At 33.5% G+C, this 22894-nt stretch overlaps 1 protein-coding gene across 10 annotated transcripts in view; it reads left to right on the top strand.

Moving 5' to 3' along the window:
* Nucleotides 1–22894, top strand: part of COP1 (COP1 E3 ubiquitin ligase) — a 242753-nt gene that overhangs the window by 148601 nt on the left and 71258 nt on the right. For 9 of the 10 annotated variants that reach the window (XM_072830730.1, XM_072830729.1, XM_072830723.1 and 6 more), the window contains one exon: nt 2331–2447. In XM_072830730.1, the coding sequence (XP_072686831.1) occupies nt 2331–2447 (117 nt within the window). Of the gene's footprint in view, nt 1–2330; nt 2448–15927; nt 16057–22894 lie in introns of all 10 variants that reach the window. The other variant, XR_012033052.1, reaches the window with a different exon arrangement.

Below are 22894 nucleotides of genomic sequence, written 5' to 3'. Positions count from 1 at the left end.
TACTTTTTTTTATTTCTATTTACAGAGCAACATACTATTATTACTAAAAAGATTCTAAAATTTACTATGCCTCCATCTTTATACTGGTTTTCTTTCTTTCTTTCTTTTTTTAAAGATTTATTTATTTATTTTATGATAGACAGAGAGAGAGAGAGAGGCAGAGACACAGGAGGAGGGAGAAGCAGGCTCCATGCCTGGAGCCCGTCGCGGGACTCAATCCCGGGACTCCAAGATCATACCTTGGGCCAAAGGCAGGCGCCAAACCGCTGAGCCTCCCAGGGATCCCCCTTTATACTGGTTTTCAACGCAAATGTACATTGAAATCACCCAAAGTGCTTTCGTTTATTTTTTTTTAAGACTTTATTTATTTATTCATGAGACAGACACACAGTGAGAGAAAGGCAGAGACATAGGCAGAGGGAGAAACAGGCTCTCTGCAGGATGCCCGATGTGGGACTGGATGCCAGGAACCTGGGATCACAACCTGAGTCAAAGGCAGTCGCCCAACCACTGAGCCACTCAGGTGTCCCCACCCAAACATCTTTTAAACAAATGCCAGTACTTGAAGCCCAAGCTGGTATTCTCCAGGATGCACAGGATATTGGGGCCCACTGAAAAGAGGCATAGGAAGATTTTGTTATTTTTACTGTTAATGTTCATTATTAATTGTACTATGTAACCAGGATTGTAACCAGTATCTTAAAAGTCTGTTTTTTATGTGTATTCTATTGTCTTCAAAGATCTTTTTGATGTCTGATACAATGATTGCTTTGGTGGTACCTTACAAAAAAGCAGCTCACCTTTCTGTTTCTGCTCTCACATCTGACCTACTCTGATCAGTTTTTTGTTCCTAATCTTTACAACTCTCAGTGTATACTGTTGGAATAGACTCTCAAATTTTTAAAAAAGATTTTATTTATTTATGAGAGACATAGAGAGAAAGGCAGAGACATAGGCAGAGGGAGAAGCAGGCTCCCCTGCAGAGAGTCTGATATGGGACTCTATCCCAGGACCCCGGGATCACAATCTGAGCCTAAGGGAGATGCTCAACCATCAAACCACCCAGATGCCCCCTAAAAGTCAAATATTAAACATTTAACATTTAGATAAATAATGCTGTAACATTATTTTATACATACTTAAATCATATACCTGAGTTACTACATAAAATTTTAAAATCATGGAATTCTTAATTGAAAGATAAAACAAGAACTGCTTCCAGGTACGTTAAAAATGGTATTTCTTTCTGATATAGATAATGCATGTGAAAGTGTGTGTGTATGTGTGTGTGCATATGTGTTGGAGTGGAATGACTATATGAGTCCTCTTCTAGCCCATGACACTTGAAAAATACACACCATTTTTTTAAAAGTAGACTCCATACCCAGCACGGGGCTTGAACTCATCACCCTGAGATCAAGAGTCACATGCTCTACCAAGTGAGCCAGCCAGATGTCTCCCCACCCCGCGGTACCATTTAAAAAATACTGAAACAAATACATGTGTCTCCATATTGCTTTTTTTTTTTAACCCCTTTTTTATGCTTTAGTTATGGGATCATGTTACCTCTCGGCATAGTTTTTGTCTGTGGTATTTTCTGACTTTGAAACTCTGTTCTCTTGGTTTCTTTTTTTTTTTTTTTCGTGGGCAAAATACAATTTCATTGAACAAATTGAATTTGCTGCGCCTGCTAATCACGTCTGGTGTCGGCTCTGATCAGAGACAGAGAAAGGAGGCTGTGCGCCCCGCCCCACCCGGGGGGGGTCCTTGTGGTTGTGGTGGGAGGGAACACGTAGAGGGAGACACGCCACCACCTGGCCCAGGGGACCCCTTCCCACAGTTAAGGAGAGATCCAGGCAGGGTAGCAGTTTATTAGATAAAAACAGAAAGGTGGGTGCCTACTCGCCCCTTCCTCGGGCTCACAGGGGCAACTGCCCTCTCCCCAGGTAAGAGCAAGGAGTCTATAACACTGAGATAATGGGAGAGTTCAGGGCAGAAAGCCCCAGGCCTCCTCCTTCTAAGTCTAGTTACGGAAAGAAATCTCAGCTACAGAGTCCAGGATAGAGCTGGGTTTCCCTAAGTAAGAGCCCTCCCCTCCTCCGGCAAAAAATTGAAACCGTCACTCCCCTCCATTGGTCTCAATACATTGGTCATTGGTCTTGGTTTCAATACATTGTCTTTTTACTCATTCAATTTAAAGATTTTTGGTCCTAGTAAACCAAAATGCTTTGGATTAGTATAAAAGGCAACTATAGCAATAAACAGACTTTCTAGTTTACAGAAGCATTTACTAATGTATTTTTTAATTATTTTCATTTTTATTGTCTTAGTGAAGCTATGGTCTACCAACCTAGACAACTCAGTGGCAAGCATTGAGGCGAAGGCTAATGTATGCTGTGTTAAATTCAGCCCTTCTTCTAGATACCATTTGGCTTTTGGCTGTGCAGGTAAGAAATTAAGACATCTTTGTCTTCTTTTGATGTTAGAGGAGTATTGTGGGTAGGATAAAACACCGTATTTTAAAATGAATAACTTTCCTTGTAGGCTTTAATTTTACTTTTGTTATTAGACTCTAAGTTAGAAGTGTGCAGTGTGCCATCGTCACTCATTTATTGCTGTGCCTTAAGTTCAGTGTTCTGTCACCCATGTTTAATACATAGAGATGGTTTGTTGATTATTTTTGTTCCTCTAAGTCTTTGCACACATGAACTTATGCTTATTCATAAACTTAGGTCGTAATGATGTTTAAGTGATTAAGCTATATAGACATGGAACTCCATTTTTTTAATTAAAGGAAATCTATTCAATCTTCAACAAATGAAGGACAAATGTATGTTTGTGTGTGTGTGTGTGTGTGTGTGTGTGTGGTGTATATATATATATATATTCCTTTGCACAGAGCACCCATGTATAGGCAGAGAATAAGACAGATAAAATTTTGCAACATGGAATATAGAGTAACACAGGAAGTATTCAAAAACATGTTAGCTGTTATTATCATAGCAAAGAATTTTTTGCTAATATTTTTCTTAACTAGATTGACCAAATGTCTGCCTTTGCCAGTCATGGTTTATACTTACACTGTCATAAGTATTATTAGTGTCTTCTTTCATTCGGAAAAGTGTTATGGGTTGGAAGATAAATTAAAATTATATGGTTGACCTAGTCCTTTGTCTTCTGTATGTGTCCACTCTCCCTAAATATTTACTAGAATAGCAAAGACCTTTAATTTACCTTCTGCATTAGGAAATCTCTTTGATAGCTTTTTTAATTGATAATCTCATTTTTTAAAGATAAGTTTAGTACTGTATAATGAAAACAGAATCGCCCTTTAAAAAAAGAAGCACAATTTAGATCTTATTTGTTATTATACTCTTTCCTTATTTCAACTTATTTATTCCCTTATATCCTGACATGATTTCATAGTCAGATTCAAATAGTATATGGTCTAACATGTATCTGTAAGTAGAATTCTCTATTAGCATAAAGAAATTTTTTTTCATGATATACGATATTCTTTCCCATTTGAACCTACAACTTCCTTATCAAATCCCTTTTGTATCACTAAGTACATGATTAACTTAACCTTCCAAATTCCTTATTAAAGTAGAGATAGCCTGTTGGAACTTCATGAGGATTGTGAAAAGAAAATGTTTTCTGTAAAACTTTTATAATATGGTACTTAATAATTGTTTAGTTAATTTCATTATTAATACTTTATCATGCATTTAAATAAAATAGCTATTGAGTTTTATTGTTATTTTCTATTTTATAAACAAACTCACTAACCATTGGCCATCATTTATGATTAGAAGTTATTATCAATATTTACTCTGTACAAATACCAGCTATGATATGAACATCTTCAAAATTTTTCCTTCTTAGTAAAGAGAAACCTTTCTTTCTTTCTTTCTTTCTTTCTTTCTTTCTTTCTTTCTTTCTTTCTTTCTTTCTTTCTTTCTTTCTTTCTTTCAGAATTTATTTATTTACTCATGAGAGACACACACATGCACAGAGAGAGGCAGAGACACAGACAGAGTAGAAGCAGGCTCCATGCAGGAGCCCGATGTGGGCCTCAATCCTGGGACTCCTCTTAGTTTTATTGTAGATTTCTTGAGAGTTTCTACATTTAGGATCATATTATCTGTGAATTAAAATAATTTTATTTCTTCCTTTACCATGTGAATGTCTTTTTGCTTTTTTAAACTAAAAGCCCATGTACAATATTGGATGGAAGTGGCAGAGGGGACTTTCTTACCTTATGGGGAAAACAGTCTGTTCTTCAGAATAAAGTATGATATTAGCTGTGAGATTTTTGTAGATACCCTTTATCAGGTTAAGTAAGTTTTCTATTCCTAGTTTGCTAAGAGCATTTATTATCAATGGGTATTAGATTTTGTCAAATGCTTTTTCTATGTCTAGTGAGATAATCTTGTAGTTTATGTTCTTTATTGTAATAATATGGGATATTGTTGTTTTGAATGTTAAACCAACCTTCCATTCTTGGGAAAAATCTCTCTTGGCCATGGCATAAAATCCTTTTTATATGTTGCCGGAGTGAGTTTCCTAATATTTTAAGTATTTTTGGTGTATTTAACTTTCTTATGGTGTTTTCTGGCTTTGATAGCAAAGTACTATTGGCCTTATAGAATGAGCAGGTTTGTAAAGAGTTGGTATTATTTTCTTCTTTAAATATTTGATGGAATTTATCAGTGAAACCATCTGGACTTGGACTTCATGAGACTATTTAAAATTCCCAATTAAATTTCTTCTTATACATTTATTCAGATTTTCTGTTTCATCCTGAGATTAGTTTTGGTAGTTACTGACTTTCTAGGAATTTGTATGTTTAATTTTTCTAATTTGTTGTAATACACTAGTTCATGTATTTAACAAGTTCTAAACTAGTTTAAGTTCTCTTATAATCCTTTTAATTTCTGTAGGTTTAGTAGTAGTGTTCTGTCCTTTCATTCCTAACTGATCATTTGTGTTCTCTCTCTCCCTCTCTCTCCTTTTTTTTTTTTTTTTTAATTTGGGTCTGGTTAAATGTTTGTCCTTTTCTTCAAGGTGTGTGTGTGTGTGTGTGTGTGTGTGTGTGTGTGTGTGTGGTACTTCTGACCAGAAAACCCTGTATTTCCAGTGTTCTTTAACATTGTTACTCGAATTTACTTGTTGGAAGCATTAGATATCTGTAGGCTGAGCCTCTTAGAATGATTCTTAACTTACCATGAGCATCATTTGACCAAGAAAACCTTTTCTTCTTTTTCATCCAAACCAGATCAAGATATGTTGAGTTCAAGAACCTTATGCCATTGCAATCATCCAGAGATCAGAAATCATTCACTATAACTGATATAGAACTAGAAACTGGACATTAGAATATTACATTAGAAACTCTCCACATCTTTACAATGATGCTTGCAAGCAGAAATATCCAAATGACCACCGTATTTCTATTTTTCAGATCTTACATAAGTGCATCGCAATGCTAGAAAGTCATTCACATCTGGAAGCATAACTTCAAGAGGATCTGGGCAATATAGTTTTTGACTTTCCAACCTCCCTAGGCTTAAATAAGATGGTAGGGAAAAAAAAAAAAATAAGATGGTAGGAATGGATGCTGAGGTCATCAGCCCTATCCAGCACAATGCAATTTCATATGAGTTAAGGACTTATATTTTCTGTCTTTGAAATAGGTTTTTAGTATTGTAGCAAGGCATTAATGAAGCCAGTAGTCCTTACTTTATTCACTGCCTTTAATTGTGTCCTTTACTGATTCAAAACATGCATTTAATCATAAAAACTTGTATCACTTGGAAAACCGTGACTTTTATTGCATCATTTTCATTTAGAATTGCAGTTTTCTTAGAATTTAGACTATTGTCTAAATGTTTTTCTTTAAACTGGAAAACCTCAGTCTTTAACTGTGCCATTTATTTTTCCACTTAGAGAAGTACAGTCACATTCATTGGATGGCTTACTAAATATCATTTGTGATGATAAATTTGACATTAGGAGTGGGCTGTACATTTTTAAACATTGCTTTGTAGTTAAAAGAAATAGAGAATGAATGACTAAGTAAGCTACCCACCAATTACATTTTGACTCCCTACTATAAGGTATGAGGGTACTGTGGATCCCACCTACCGGGTAGTGATGCATTGTGCTATTCTAAGTTTCCTTGCCTATCTTCATTTTAAGAATATATTTCTATTTGGTACAGTTAATTCATTCCTCTTTCTTACTTCATCACTTTATTCATTTACCTTTTACCATAATATAAAAAGATGTCTTGTTTTTGTTTTTTAATTGGAGAGTATAATGTGAAAAATTGCTTCCAGTGTACTAAAAATTCTTAAGCATTTTTTAAGCACTTCTTTTAAAATATCAAGTCATAAATTATGATCTCCTTGAAAATAGAAGACTAAGGATTTTAAACTATTTTTTTGTGGTTAATATTGAGAAAAAAGTCTTGAATTTTATTTTAAACCATTTAAATATCTGTTCTTAAGCACAGAGATTATCTGAAACATGTTTTTACCAGAAGACAGGATAATATTTTTAACATAATGGTGAAAGTGTTTATTAATTGTCTATTACTTGGTTACTAAACGATATTTTCTTATTGAGTAAAAAAAGGTAGAAAAACAGTTTTTCTCTGATTTTCTTCTTTAAACCCAGTTTGGGAGCGCATTGCAAGACTAAATTAGAACTCCTAGCAATCTGTAGTTTGAGAACATCAAACAATCTGTGGTTTGACTCATCTTGCTTTTTTTTAAAAAAATATTTTATTTATTTATTCATGAGAGACACAAAGAGAGAGAGTGTCAGAGATGCAGGCAGAGGGAGAAGCAGGCTCTGTGCTGGGAGCCTGACGTGGAACTTGATCCCATGTCTCCAGGATCAGGCCCTGGGCTGATCGCAGAGTCACCTGAGCTACCCTCATCCTGCAATTTTTAAAACTATAATTAGTATAACAAATATGGGTACTCCTAAAGGCATTCTTTTTAAGGTAATAATAGTTTTTTCCCCCCCAGAAGTTAGTGATACAAATCAAAGGTAAGGTTATTACTATTCTGATTTTAGAGTGGCATTTATGCTAATAACATATTCACTGGGAAAGAATACTGTTTCTAGAACAAACAGGAATTCTGAAATATCTTATTTAACTATTACCAATAAACACGTTTAGTTTCAGCTATTATGAATTCTTTTTTACTTTCAGTAAGCCAAAAAATAGTTCATATGCATAAAAAAATCATTTATTTTCTCATTTTTAATATTTGTAGTTTTTGTGATTGGTATAATATCTTAGTCTTCAAAAGGAAAAGATAATCTTTTTGTATTTTGTTATTGATGTTAAATTTATTTTTAAATATCTATATTACTTCCCTTACTCAAAAACTTCCAGTAGCTTATTACTTAGAGAATGTAGATTCCTTTGCTTTTGTTCTAAGCCCTCCATGATTTTCTTCAATATTCCTTACACTTGAGTCATGTTTACTTTGAAAATTTTTACTCAGAAGAATTTTTTTGAGAAAGAGAGGGAGAGAATGGGCAGGCGAACATGGGGAGGAGTGGAAAGAGAGGAAGATAAGCTTTACTTGTCCTTCTGATGCAGGGCTCAGTCCCATGATTCTGAGATCATGACTTGAGCCACAGTCAAGAGTTGGATGCTTAACTGAGTCGCCCAGGTACCCCAACTCAGAAGAATTTTATAAAGCTTCTCCCATAAAGATTTCTTGATTCTGAGTGTAGGTACCTAATATATCTGATATATACGCATCTTCAACTTTTTAAAATTGATGTAATCATTTAAATTTGTGTAAATTTAATTGTATAAACAGTATAAGATTATATCCTCACTCTCAGCTTTCATATATAACACATTAAGCTTAAGTTCTTACTCACCAGGCATCATTACACTTCCTCTTTAGAGGCAGTATGGTTAATAGTTTTGCAGGTGTCTTTTCACAGATAGTTAGATACAGCTTTCTTGATGAGGCCAATAAGCATTTTTCCTTATTTAGAAAACGTTTTTTTTCTTTATAAAATTAGAGTTTGATTCTAAAAGATGGACATCCATGCTATATAAAACACATACAAGCTTAGAATATCTTTAGATCTCTATCTCCATACGCCAAAATATAATTATTTCCTTTCAACTTAAGAAGCTGTTGTTTAGTTTAAGGGGCTGTGAAACCTAATTTGATTATTTTTTTAATATTTAATACGGAGAAACTTAAGATAAATATGTAAGTGCTTGAGAGGTCTTTTACTATATTTTCTCTCTTAAGTAATAAGAAAAGTTTTAGGCTTTCTAGTTTTATAAAACTGTACTTTTATTTTATGCAACACCTGCCAGTGGGAATGATGTCTTTTCTTTCACATTTGAATACATTACATTTCTGAATATTTAATAAATTTGGATTAATGTCATAGCATTCATGAATATTACCTATTGCATAGATAATAGGGGAAAATGAATATTAACAACATTTTATTTTCAAGTTTCTAAGTGAACTCAAATGGAAGTGACAGGCATAAAGCCAGTATTCGAGAAATGAAGTGTTCTATTACTTTGTCATGCAATCTACTTTTGGTAGTGCTAAAATCTAAAACCAAATTTGAAGTACCTAGTGAATCTTTCACCTATTTATGTGTTTTTGCTTTCCAGCCTATAAATAGCACCGTAGCTGCAAAGTATTTTTAGAAACTGACTTTACAGGAAATTTTGTATTTACATTAAATGAAGACGTATTTATTTATTAAGGTTTTTTTTTTGTTGTTGTTGTTGTTTTTTAAGATTTTACTTTTAGGTAATCTCTGCACCCAACATGGGGCTCAAACTTACAACCCTGAGATCAGGAGTTGCATGCTCTTCTGACTGAGCTAGCCAGGCACCTCTAAATGCAGAGATATTTAAAGTTAGTTATCTTTTTGTAACTAATTTAATAGATGTGATCATCATTCAGTTTATGGAACTCATTGAGTAAGCACCACACACACTTGGGATATATGAAATAAATGATATGATTTTTCAAGAGGCCAATAAAATAATAGAATCAAAGTACAAAATCGAAATGTGTTGTATGAGCACCACACACACTTGGGATATATGAAATAAATGATATGATTTTTCAAGAGGCCAATAAAATAATAGAACCAAAGTACAAAATCGAAATGTATTGTATGTGTGGGAGGAGTAGAATATTTGATTAATCCAAAAGAACAGGAGAGGAAAGAGTAAATAAAAGAACATAAAATGTTTGGAGTAATTAAAAAACAGAAAAAAAACTGATAGAAATTCAAATATAGCTAATTATAGTAAGTGGAAATGGCTTATTCCCTCCAAATTTATTTCTTTATTTTTTTCCCCTCCAAATTTAAAAGCCTGGGATTAAGAGACTAGTTAAAATGTTTAAAGCGTAATAATCTATTCTTTACAATGGACACATTTGAAACAAAGTTAAGGAATGGTAAATAAAAACAGTTTTATTTGGGCACAGGATTGATAGATTGGTGGAACAGAACCAGCAAGAGGCTTAGAGATGTATGGACATTTGATACCTGGCAAAGGTGATTATTTGGAAAATACAGAATTTCCATACTCTCACAATTGTTTTGGAAATTTTAACTTTATCACATGCAGTACACAAAGTCAGTTGATCAAATGACCTAAATGTGAATAGCAAGATTCCAAAAGTATCTAGAAGATAATATGAGAGAGAATATCTTCATAATCTTATGTTAGGAAGGCTTTAAGTCACAAAAGTATAAACCATAAATGAAAGGTGAATAAACTTAAATTTGTCTATAATAAAATTAAAAACTTTTGTTCATCAGATAATACCTGAAAAAATAATTTTTCAAAAGTCATTCATTGGGGGAAAAATCTTTAGAATACCTATAAATGACAAAGTATTAGTATTCAGATTTCATGAAGAACTCTTTCAATTAAATAAGAAAATGATAATTATGCCCTATAGCCTTGATTCTCAAAGTATAGTCTGCATAACAGTTAGCATCAGCATTACTTAGGAACTGATAAGAAATCTACTGAATCAGAATTTCTGAAGGTGGACTCCAGATACCTGGTGTGTTTTGTGTTTTTTGTTTTGTTTGTTTTGGTTTTTAGCAAGCTCCCCAGGTAATTCTTTATGCGCTCTAAAGTTTGAGATCCCTGCCTTAGAAAAATACGTATTTAAATAATGTATGTAATAGCATTGTTTGTACATTCATACTGTGAAACACTCAGCAGTGAGAATAAATGAACTGTAGCTCCATGAATCCAGATGAATAATAAGCATAAATGTTGAATGAAAGGCAGTCACAGAAGAAGGTATAATTCTATTTGCGGACATGCAAAACAAACTATTGTTTAGGAATATATTCATTACCTCAGGAATATATAATTCAGCCACAATGATAAGAAAGGTGAATAATTATTATACAAGTATGATATTTACCTGTCTATTGGAGAAACAATGTGATCTATATCAGCTTTTTAGTTTCAGGAATAATGTATTTATAACTAGTGTACTAGTTACATGGGGATTAAAACTTCACATACTGTATGCAGGCTATTTTCCAAGTCAGAAAGAAAGTTTTTTTAAAAAGATGGAAAAATGTAAACTAATTTAAACAAAATGCTAAAAATTTAGCATATAGACATTTATACAAAATACCATTAAGTAGTTTATTTTTCTTGATGTCTTTTAAGATATTTCCATGGAAATTTCTTAAAGTTCAATGATATCTTGGCAGTTATAAGTGAACAGATATGGTAGTCTCTCTCAAGTTTTTGTTTGTGAAAGATTGACATTTATTCAAAACTATACAATCATTGTTGTTTCCATTTCCAGTGGTTTATTAAGGTTTCAGGTTGAGCTATATCATTATGTTTTTTTTGTAAGCACCTACAGTTAGGATGAGTTATGTTTAAGGAAATGTTTAGAATCAGTCCAATGCCAAAGCAAGGCTAGCATTGTTTATACAAATATTCACTTAATAGGAGAAGGTTTTTATGCCCTGATATGTGATTTACTTAAAGGGTTCCAGAAAATGTGTTTTTCCTTATTGAGGTTTTAAAAAATTGACTTCTACACGTGGCTTAGAGTTGTAGATTATTGAAAATTGGTCATATGAAATACTTTAAATATTTTGAAAAACCCATGTTAGAAAATTGAAATCATTTTTCTGAATTTAAACATTTATTTGGTATTTTCACATTCTGTTTATAAGGTTAGGTTTCTTTTTATACACTGAACACAGTAGAGTGATGAATTATATGTTACAGATTATTTCTTTAGTGAGACAATTAGAATGAAGATGGAAGAAGATGCTGTGTATTATAAAGGACTACTGCAGAAAATATAAAATTTAGCCACTGGTATCTGAGTTACAGATACTCCTTAGAAACTGAAAATATTTTCCTGAAGAACTTAATTGAACTAAGTGTGAACAATCTCCCTCCACCTCCTGTAATCCTGGGTTAAGATAGAATATATAGATTACCATGTCAGTAGTTCAAACCAAGAACTTTAAAAGGCTATTTAAGCTACTTTCTTTGTATTTAGTAATTACTATCTCAAATTTTGTTATCTTCTAATGCATAAATACAGTGCTTAAACCGTTAACATTTTAAGAATCACTCTTCCTCTGTTAGTGGTTCTGAAATAATCATAAGGTATATAAACCACATTTTAGATTCTACTAATTTTACTTTAACAAAGAGCCAATTTCATTAGTCTCTTTTAATCAGTATTAAGCTATTGTAAGATGCTGAAAGATTTGTTTTAGATTTTAACATTACATTAGACATAAATTACATTAATGGTCTGAATTCTTTACCCCTCCACATATCTATGTGCTTTGCCATGAAACAGTGCTTTGGCATGGTGGGGAACAACCCTACTCTTGACTCTGTGTTTGACTGGTGACTTGCTTTGGCCTAAGTGACGTTAGGTTGACATTGACCGGGAGTTTGAAATTTGCTGGCACAATTGGGCTTTCTTGCTCTTGCCCCTGTGCCATCATCATGAGGAGAACATGCTCGAGCTAGCTGTTGGTCCCAGGGGGAAGGAAGAAAGACACTCAGAGCAGTACCTACTTGTCCCAGCCAGATAATTCAAACTCCAGACACATAAACAAGCTGAACTGAAATCAGCCAACACTAAGCTATCCCTCATTCCATGAGAATAAATGAAGATTGTATGGTACTAAATTTCAGAATAGTTTATTATACAACAATTTTATGGCAATGGCTGATTAATACACTGTTCTATGAAGTTGTATGGTATTGAATGAATAAAAGCCATTTCCTTACATAATTATCAAAGCTCTAACTAAACTTCTGCCTATAAAAAATCATTACATATATAGAATAACAGTGATATACAGCCAGTTATTATCACCTTCACTGGCTTCTGCTTGTCTGAAAGCACAGAAAAAAAATGTGCATAAAATTAGTACATTTATACACATGCTTTAAAATTTTTTCATGTATAGAAAGACACACTGAATGCTTGGCATGTAATGTAAAACAAAAGTCTTCAAACTGGAATAAGAACATTCTTATGGGACACTAAAAGTACTCGACTGTGTACAGAAACTTACATCTAGTTTTATATCCCAGAGTTTCATATGTCTGTTGGTATGCCTGACACTGAAACTTGAGGTGTCATGCCTGTTCTCATTTCGACTTTTACAATAGCTATTGTCCTGTTTTCCAAACGAAAAGCATATCTCACGTTATTGTGGATCTTAATATGGTACATTGAATTAAGTGTGAAATACTTTAAATATTTTGAAAAACCCATGTTAGAAAATTGTTTATACAGGCTGTATAAACCTCAGGATTATCATCAAACCAGGAGACAATTCTAAATGTGGTTAGTAAAGTAACTTCCTATCATTCTTTGTCTTACAGATATTTGTATTAAGAGTGAAACCTCGCAATTAGAGAAAGTATGTTTTATACCATGTTATAGTACTTTTACTTTAAATATTGGTTAAGTGAAATAAAGTGGTGAAGTTTTTTCTTTAAAGGACTTCTTCCTTCTGAATATTGTCTTAAAAAAAAAATCTATGCATGTTCCTTATTCTTAAGTCCTACTGGTGGAAGCAAAGCAAAGAGCCCATTAACACTAAGTATTGAATGTGGATCTTTTTATTTCAGTTGAGCAACAAACTTTGTACCCTATTTATCCATTTATTTGTTACAGAATCAGAATTCAAAAGTGTATTTATAGGGATGCATATTAACACTTTAATTTGAATTCAAAAACATAATCTGACAGAATAAATCTGGTTGTTTTTAATATATAAGTTGATGAATTAAATCTACATGGTCAGGTTTTGACAAAAAATACATATTTAAAACATAAAATAGCTGAAAAGTAAAGTAGTGCACCTGAAACCCTTTTTTTTTTTTGGCTAAATTATATTAAAATGACAGTTTCTGTGGTTTTTGCACCCTTTTTGAGAAGATGTTAATAATTGGCATATTAATGCTGTTCCATATGCTGGTATCTGCAGTGTGAAAATCCAGAAGGCTTTGAATACCAAAAATTTATTGCTCATTTGATGACATCAGGTCTAAAGCACATATATAAAGATACATATATCCTACTTAGTGTAATTCTTCGTAAGTTTTTCAGCAGAAATATCAATATATTTGATTACAGGATGCTGACATAAACCTAAATGAGAGTGTTACATAATATGAAGCATATTTCCTGTCAAAATAGGGAAAATTCAGAATTATTATCTGCCCTAAGTGCTTGTGATAAAGATTTGTGGCCCTGTATATTTGATTTGATTTTTGGTAAAACCATTTTAGTACTTTGCAAAAATTGTGACTTTAAATTACTCTTAATTGTTAAGTAACAGGTGCATAGTTCCAAATATGCATTCAATAAAATTGAAGGATAGCCTAATCAGAATGACATATCATTAAAATTGTTTTATGATGGTAGATTGCTATATGAATTTTGACATAACCTTGGGATTTAACACATTGAGAAAACTTTCCATTTCTGTGACTATATAATTATAGAAGTAAGTCAATAATCAAAATAAGGCTGAACAATAAGAATAGAATTCTAAGAGTATATAATATTTATTTACAGTTACCAGAACAAAATGGGGACAGAGGGCACAGAGAAAGGGGATGCCATAACATCTTGGGAAGACATATATTTCCAACAAATTACTACTTTTGTTTAATAACATAATTATCAAAATGTATTGTAGTTTTTTTATCAGTTGTGTACAACTAATAATTTTAATGATAATTCATATGGGAAGAATTTCTTACAGTTAGAGCATTTTGGTCATAGGAAATGAAATTAAATCAGTTGGATGAATTTTATTTTCCAAGGAGAATATGAATATAAATTCAAGGAAAAGATATGTAAAAGTTTCCATTATTAAATAATAGCTTATTCATGTATTTTTTAAAGATGTTGATCATCAAATTTCTCTGATATTTAGATGTCATTAGATACACTGAATTCATATTTTAAAATGTTACTACATAAATACATTACAAATGACAGCTTGCAAAATATTTATATGATGAAAATTTTTAGACAATGACTTAGATATTTATGAGGCAGTAGTTTTTCAGTATTCTTTTAAGCAAAAAAGTAGAAGCTTTTAATCTAATTGAGTAAAGATGTAAGTGGATAGTTATAGATGTTAGAGAGTCAATGATTGGCTATTACTGGTCACAAATTAGGTTCTAACTAAACGCTTGAATTGATGGATTAGTTTTTAAATAAATTATTGTACAGTGTTCCATAAAAATATTTTTGTTTGTAAAGAAATAATATATTTTATGACACAAAGGAGTTTTGGTAAGATGTGGGATTTTTTTTTTTTCATAAATTCATACATGAATCTGAAAACCTAGACCCTCTACTGTTATAAAACTATCTGTGGGTATGGTATAGAAAGAAGTTGAGCATCTCAAAAACTTATTTGCGTGTACATGCTTGCTCATGCTCTCTCTCTAGTGCTCTCTTTTTCTCTGTCAACTCCTTTCCCTTCCTTTTGTTTCTCTTCCCTCCATCCTCCTTCCCCCTTCTCTTTCTCCCTCTTGTATTTCTCATTTCCTTCCTTCCCTTCTGTCAGTCTCCATTTTTCTCTGTGTCCTCCTCTTCCTTTTCCTTTCCTTTCTGTTTTTCTCTAGTCCTATCTGCCACTCAGTCCATACCAGTCACGTTCAAACCCATGTTTGGGTCTGTTCCCCACAGTTTACACATCTGTTTCCTGATTTCTTTTCCTTACCGCAGGATCACTCTTTAGTTGTTGTTAAGTCTCTCTGTCAGTTTTTTACCATTCTAGAAAACTAGGTAAATGCCTTTTTCAGGTTACTAATCCAATAAAGATATCTGAGATTTTGCTGACCAAATATTCTTTGCCTTCTATCAACTTGAAATTGATTGCCTTGTATATATTCTTTCCCCTAGTCATTTTATCAGATTTGATTTCTAACTGGCTATATAGTGATACTGATGTCGTTGTGACAGCCAACTGATTATGAGACCAAGTTTGCCATATACTATACTATACTATATATGCCATATATATTTTTTATATACTAAAAAATTCCAGTCAGGATAGTTAAAAAATGGTACTGCGATGTGAACAAGGAAAGATGGAGCTATTACTATTATAGACTGATATGAACGAAAAGGAACACTGCACCAGGCAGAATCAGTGTAGTTTTTTGGTAAGAGTGCAAGAATTTAGAATGTGTATTTCATAGATGTGATAAGAAAATATTGTCAAAAGATAGGCACATTGGGAGTTCTGCTTTTGCTTTGTATGTAGAAAACCACCAGAAAATGTTACTCTCATCTTAAAAACAGAAAAGGCTGTATGAGCTACAAAATTATAACTTTTCTTGACCCCTGTCAGAGAGCTGAGGTCACAAGGCATGGGAACTGAATTCCAAGGAATGACAAGCCCTTCCAAGGAAAGATGGGACACATGAACTATTCACCATTTGCAGACCACAAGAGGAAGAAGTAGCCACCATAGAAGCTGGTAAGAAGAAATGAGCTAAAATTTTAATGCATTCTTAAAAGCCAAGTATGGGTTGGCAAATATGTATGCCCGAAATACAAGGGGATTGCACACTTAACTCATATGCTCTTCTCCATCTTCTACTACTGGCTGCTAACAAGAATGAATGGGTCAGGACAGTAGCCTACATCAGGCACGCAGGAGTTCACAAATAATCAGTCCCTACTGAAAAACCAACACAAAACTTCATCATTTCTCTGGATCGTCTTCTCATATGGAGCAGAAACTTTAAGTTATTGGAAAAGGAGCAAGAAAACTTCTTGAGCCCAGAATCCCGCATCAGTACACAGGAGAGATCTACTTCCACTGATAAAGTGGCATGAAACTCTGTCTTGCCTAAAATGTGTGTCAGATATGATGTAGAATTTGGCTGCTGTAATGGTGAGGGGTTGGAATCCTAAGAAGACCCCCGCACGGGAAGCTCAGGCATATGAACCCTTCCTAAGACGTATGATGGACCAGATGAACTGAGATCCTCTGCTCCAAACAATCCTGCTACTGAAAACCCAAAAATCATCCAGAAAAGTAGCCACCACCAAAAAAAAAAACAAAAAAAAAAAACAGAACAAGTAAGAGCTATCTACCACTGAGGGAGGGACAGTAGCATGAAGAAGGACCCTCTCTGGCTCATATGCAAAAACTGGTAAAAAGGCAAGAGTAGAACAGGAATACAGAGAAAATTTTCTTTTGACTCAGAATCACACAAAGCACAAGGTGATAATAGCTCATGGCTGGAAAGATTTGAAGCCTGTGGTATACTTAATGGTGAATTTAACACCTAAAACTGAAATGCAGTTTAAACACTGACTAAATTGATTGATCCGCTTACATTAATGGCCTGAAAGAAAAACAGCTGTACTTATTTCCAAGCAGAAATACCGTTTACTTGAGTATTTACTGTTCTGTACATGATCACTTATGTTTAGTAAAAAAGTATGTGACTACAAATAGTATGAGTAAGAATTCCATTACCAAGACTCAAAAGAAATCAATAGATTTATAAGTCACACAGATGTTAGGGTATGAGACAGATTTTTAAATAACTGATTATTATGTTAAAGGATATAGTGTGAAAGGTAGACAAGATGCTTGTGAAAAGATGAAGAGTCTCAGTTGAGAGATGGAAAGTTTTGTTTTTTTTTTTTTTAAGGATTTTATTTATTCATGAGAGACACAGAGAGAGAGAGAGAGAGAGAGTTAGAGACACAGGCAGAAGCAGGCTCCATGCAGGGAGCCCGATGTGGGACTCGATCCTGGGTCTCCAGGATCAGGCCCTGGGAGGAAGGCGGCGCTAAACCACTGAGCCACCTGGGCTACCCGAGAGATGGAAAGTCTTTTTAAAAAGTGAAATGGAAATACTAAAAATATAAATCTTGATATAAAAAATGAATTTTTATGTGCTCATAAGCAAATTGGATATAATCTAAGAAAAAGCAAAATGAACTTGAGGGTAGGTCAATAAAAATTATCCAGAATGAAACATCAAGGAGAGAATGGGAGGGAAAAATTGAACACGGTAGCCAAGATTTGTTGGATAATATTATACAAACACACTTGTAATTGGCATTAAGAGAAAAGGACAGAAGACATATTTGAAGAGATAAAGACACAGAATTTCCAAGACTGATAAAAAATAACAAATCACAGATACCAGAAGCTCACAGAACCTCAAACAGGACGAAATCAAAAGTAGACCAAAAATACTACTTATATCATAGGTCAAATACTAAAAACGAAGTGAAATCTTGAAGGCAGAGTGAAAGAAATTATGGAAACTGGAAGATAAAAATTATAACAGAGTTCTCATAAACTATACTGGCCAAAAATCAGTGGAGGCACTGACACATGTAAAGCTAAAAGAAATGTAACCCAAAGTTGTATATCCAGCCAAAAAATATTTTGCAAATGAAGACAATGATTTTTTTTTTTAATTTTATTTATTCATAGAGACACAGAGAGAGAGAATGAGAGGCAGGGACACAGGCAGAGGGACAAGCAGGCTCCATGCAGAGACAGAGAGCCCGACGTGGGACTCAATCCAGGGTCTCCAGGATCACGCCCTGGGCTGCAGGCGGCGCTAAACCGCTGCGCCACCGGGGCCGCCGGAAGACAATGATTTTTTTTCAAAGAACCAAAAGCTGTGTTTAACACAGAAACTGTAATGGATATAAAATAGTAACCCTACTTGCATGGGCAGATAGATGGACAGATGATTAGGTGGTTGATGGATGAATGTGTACAGAAAGATCTGCACCAAATTTAAGTTGCAGAAAATAAAAACAAGACAGCCACTTAATTTTGTATAACTCTGGAACATTGGATTCTGAATAACAGCTTTTTAGAAGACACTTGTAAAGGGAGCATCAGCACTTGGAAGCTGGTGGTTTGAAACATCTGTGAGACCAGCAGTTAAGTGGTAACTTAGTACACTCACAATGCCTAGAATACTGTGATACTGATCAACATAAGCACATATATTCAGTGGACCTTGTACTCATATCTATATCTATATCTATATCTATATCAATCTACATATACAATGTGAAATATGTATCTAGTGGTTTCTCACAGTCCCTGGAAGGAAAATAACTACTGATTAGAGGAGCTGGAGCTTGTAATTATTCTTAAAAAAAAAAAAAATTTTTTTTTTTGTATCACACTTATCAGGGTACCTAGAATTATTTCCATTAGAATTCTAGCATTCATTTACTAACTTTACAAACACTTACTTTAAAAATCTATTTATTACTGTGCATACAAAAATAAAAATCCTACCTTTCCAGGATGTCACTGTCTGTTAGAGAAGATAGACAAGCAAATAAATTATAATACGTTGTGAAAAATAGGATTAGAACAGTGATTTTTGAAGTCTGAGAAACTGAAAAGTTATTTGTGCCAAGATGCTATCACAGATCTTACCAAATTATAATCTTTAGAGAGGAGACCAAGGATTTATGTTTTGAAATTACTCCTTAGCCATTTTATGTCTACCTATTCCTTTCCCTTACCCTGAAAGTACGGTAACTATACTAAAGATATTTACAAGTTCCTGAATTGGTTGGAACAATAATTTGGAAATGTAGATCTAATAAATAATAAAAGACTTTTATATATCATAGTAAGAATGCTTTGTTGTCTAATGAACATAATTGTACTAAAATATTAAGTCTGTTTTAATAGCATTTATCAAAACATAAAGATCAGATCTATCCAGTAAAAGAAAAAATACTGTTTTTTTCTCATGAACTGTTACTACTGTGATAATAGTAGGATTCATTTTGATTTTGTAAAAGAGCATAAAGAAGTCATTAAGTAGACAAAGCCCCAAATCGCCATTATTTTTTTATACTTACATTCTCCATTTTAGATTAGTTTTTCAATCATATTCTTGCATAGAGCTTACCTAATATATTATCACTATACAAAGACTAAAAATTGAAAACACTGGTTAAAATATGGATCTGTACCTTGTGTCTGATGAAAGTGCCTCTGGAAATGGAGGGGCAGTTTTGAAACACATAAGAAGATTAGTTACTAGGCATGAGTTGAGGGTTAATCAGTTCTTTATTTTGAAACTTGTGTCGAATGGTTACATCAAAGAAAGTACTATAACTCAGAATACAGTTCTAGTTCTAACAATTTGATGGACTAAATAAATTGAAAATCCTCTGTCAACATTTTATTCATTTTAGATCAATATTATTTTAGATAAAATGTATAAAAATATTACTTTAGATGCATAGCGTACAAAGTATTGAAATCATAAAGGGTCAGAAAGAGAGCAGAATACAAAAAACCAGAGAACTAAACCTGTTAGCTGAAGTTCTATCACTGGTTAGTGGTAGTAATAGAAAGTTGCTAGCTTCAGGGATCTAGTTGTTGGAGAGTTAGTGGGGGAGGAGAAATATGGTGTGGACCTGCTTAGAGTATTGTAATTATCTGTCTCTGCCCGAAGTTTCAGTAGAAACTTTGTCTTGGCCTGGGCTCTGAGTAGTGGACAGGCATTGTTGCCTCTGAGAATTCTGTCCATGGTATAGGATGTTTCTTCTACTTGCTCCTTCCACAGAGAAATAAGAGAATTAAATAAATAATTGAATACAGTATTATAAAAAAGTCTTGTGAGCAGAGAAATTTATATATATATAGGTAAATCTTAGCTATCCTTGACTATATAAAGCAACAACAATAATGGAAACATTTGGAAGTCTTAAAAAGATGGAAACTAAAATCTGTACAATAATAACCCAGGTTTTGGAGGAATATTGATAAAATATAAAGCAGTGTAAGGTTTTACATTACCTGTGTAACAGTATTAATTAGCTTTGTCCTTTATGTCATATATGCATTCTAAAATTTTAATCAAAAAAATAAATAAAATTTTAATCATTATCATTAAAGAATAGAAATAGGATTTCTAATTTCAAATCTACAGTAGTAAAGAAAACTCCATCTATATTAAAGAAAACTCAGTCTATAGACAGTAAGTAAGGAGGAAATGAAGAGCCATAGAAAAGTCAGAGTAGGAAAAAAAAAAAAAGAAAAACCGGAGTAGAGATGCCTTGGTGGCTCAGCGGTTGGGCATCTGCCTTCGGCTCTGGCTCATGGCTTTGTTTGTGATTTTGGAGTTCCATGATTGAATCCCACATTGGGCAGCTTGTAGGGAGTCTGCTTCTCCCTCTGTATTTCTGCCCCCCACCCTCCCATGAATGGACGAATAAACAAATAAAAAAATAGAGTAAATAACTAAATGAAACATGATGAGAATAAATAAATTTGGGCTTACTCCACATGTCTCACTGAAAACAGTAAATTGAGACATTAAATTTACCAGTTCAAAGACCAAGTCACTCTGATTGGGTTATTTTATTTAAAAATTAAGACTTCTACACTAAATGTTATGCAAAAGAGACACTTAAATTTGAAAGGCACAGGAAGATTGAAATAAAGAGAGAAAATATGTTATGAAGTAAGAATTGGTGAAACTATATTTAGTGAGAACAATTAGACTTTCCAGGTTAAAATAGGGTTAAGAAGATCCCAATGAAATGATAAAAGGAGTACTTAAAATGAGGACATACATTGTAAGCCTCATGTATGTAATAAGATAGCCCCAAAATATATCAAGTAAATATGACAAATTGTAAGAGAAACTAAAATCTATAAGGAGAAAGAAATTACAAGGTACTGGAAATTTGAACAACATAGTTAACAAGTACTTAGAAGATCAAATCTGTCAACTATGGGAATCCATATTATCACACATAGATTATTTACATAAAATGATTTTTAAAAACACTTAGATTCCAGCTAACAAACAGTGTAATACTGTTTTCAGTAGTAGAATTCAGTGATTCATCACTCCTAACAAATAACCCTTCTTAATACTTCTCACCCATCTAGGCAGTCTCCTGCCCACCTCCCTCCATCACCCTCAGTTTGTTCTGTCATTAAGAGTCTCTTAGGATTTGCTTCCTCCTCTCTCTCCCCCACCCCCACATGTACATCTATTTTGTTTCTTAAATTCCACATGAGTGAAATTATACAGTATTTGTCTTTCTCTGACTTCACTTAGATTTTTTTAAATGATATTTCTTTTTTTTTTTTTAAGGTTTTATTTATTGACAGAAAGAGGGAAAGTGCAAGTAGGGGGAAGGGGAGAGGGAGATGCAGGCTCCCCACTGAGCAGGATGTAGGGCTCAATCCCAGGACCCTGGGATCATGACCTGAACTGAAGGTAACACTTAACCAACTGAACCACCACATGCCCTAATGATCTTCTTTTCAAGAAAGTTAAGCATAAAAACGAAAGAAAGAAAGAGAGAGAGAGAGAGAGAAAGAAAGAGAAAGGAAAAAAGAAAGAAAAAAGCAAAAAGCATCAGTTCTTAGCTGTTTATGAGACTTCATTCTTGGTGTTTTGTCAGTTTCCCAAAATGAATTTCTCTTTCAAGATATTCAAAGAAAGCCATTATTATTCCCATTTTGGCCTTTTCAGTTTTTTCCTGCCACCATTAATTTTAGATAACCATTTTCCAAGGTTTTTGTAATAAAACAGATTTTTTTATGATCTTTACATGCTGACACGAGATGTTAAAATTTGTTTTAATGCCTTTCTAGTGATGAGAAAATATTTATCTCTGATGTTCATTAGTCATTATTTAGCATTATTTGCTTTTTGACTCTAAAGCAAAAGTGTGAAAAGAGGTTGAAGTAAAGCAGATCAGTGAAGATTGAAGCAAATTAATTCTCAAAAAATGTTGAGTGTGTTCAGATACTTGTTCCAATGCTTAGTTTGGCTGTGTGAACTTACTAGCAAGCTAGGCCAAGTTGAGCAAATAATTTTGTATTACATTTTGAGTATGTATTTCAGTGCTCTTATTTCTAGTGTGGGCATGACAGATTTTATATTTCTAAAATTTAGACATCAAGGTTTGGATGCCATTGCCTCTAGATTTAGATTTATGATGTTAGAACAATTTTATAAAATTCTAATTTTTAAAAGTATCACTAAGAGGAGGGGCACCTGAGTGGCTCAGGGGTATGATCGTGGGACCCTGGGAAGGAGTCCCGCATCAGGCTCCCCACCTGTTTCTCCCCCTGCCTATGTCTCTGTCTCTCTTTGTGTGTCTCTCATGAATAAATAAGTAAAATCTTAAAAAAAAAAAAAGTACCATCAAGAAAATCCTTAAATTTCCCTGGTAATTCACATTTTATTATATAGAAACTTGATTCCTAAGCAGGCAAAACTGAGCACAGGAATTTTTGCCCATAGTTTGTGTTTATTTAATATCTAAAAAACTCT

The sequence above is a fragment of the Canis lupus genome, chromosome 6 (assembly GCF_048164855.1).
Source record: "Canis lupus baileyi chromosome 6, mCanLup2.hap1, whole genome shotgun sequence".
NCBI classification, from domain to species: domain Eukaryota; kingdom Metazoa; phylum Chordata; class Mammalia; order Carnivora; family Canidae; genus Canis; species Canis lupus.
The sequence above is the reverse complement of the archived record's forward strand: the minus strand, read 5'-3'. Positions and strand labels throughout refer to the sequence as shown.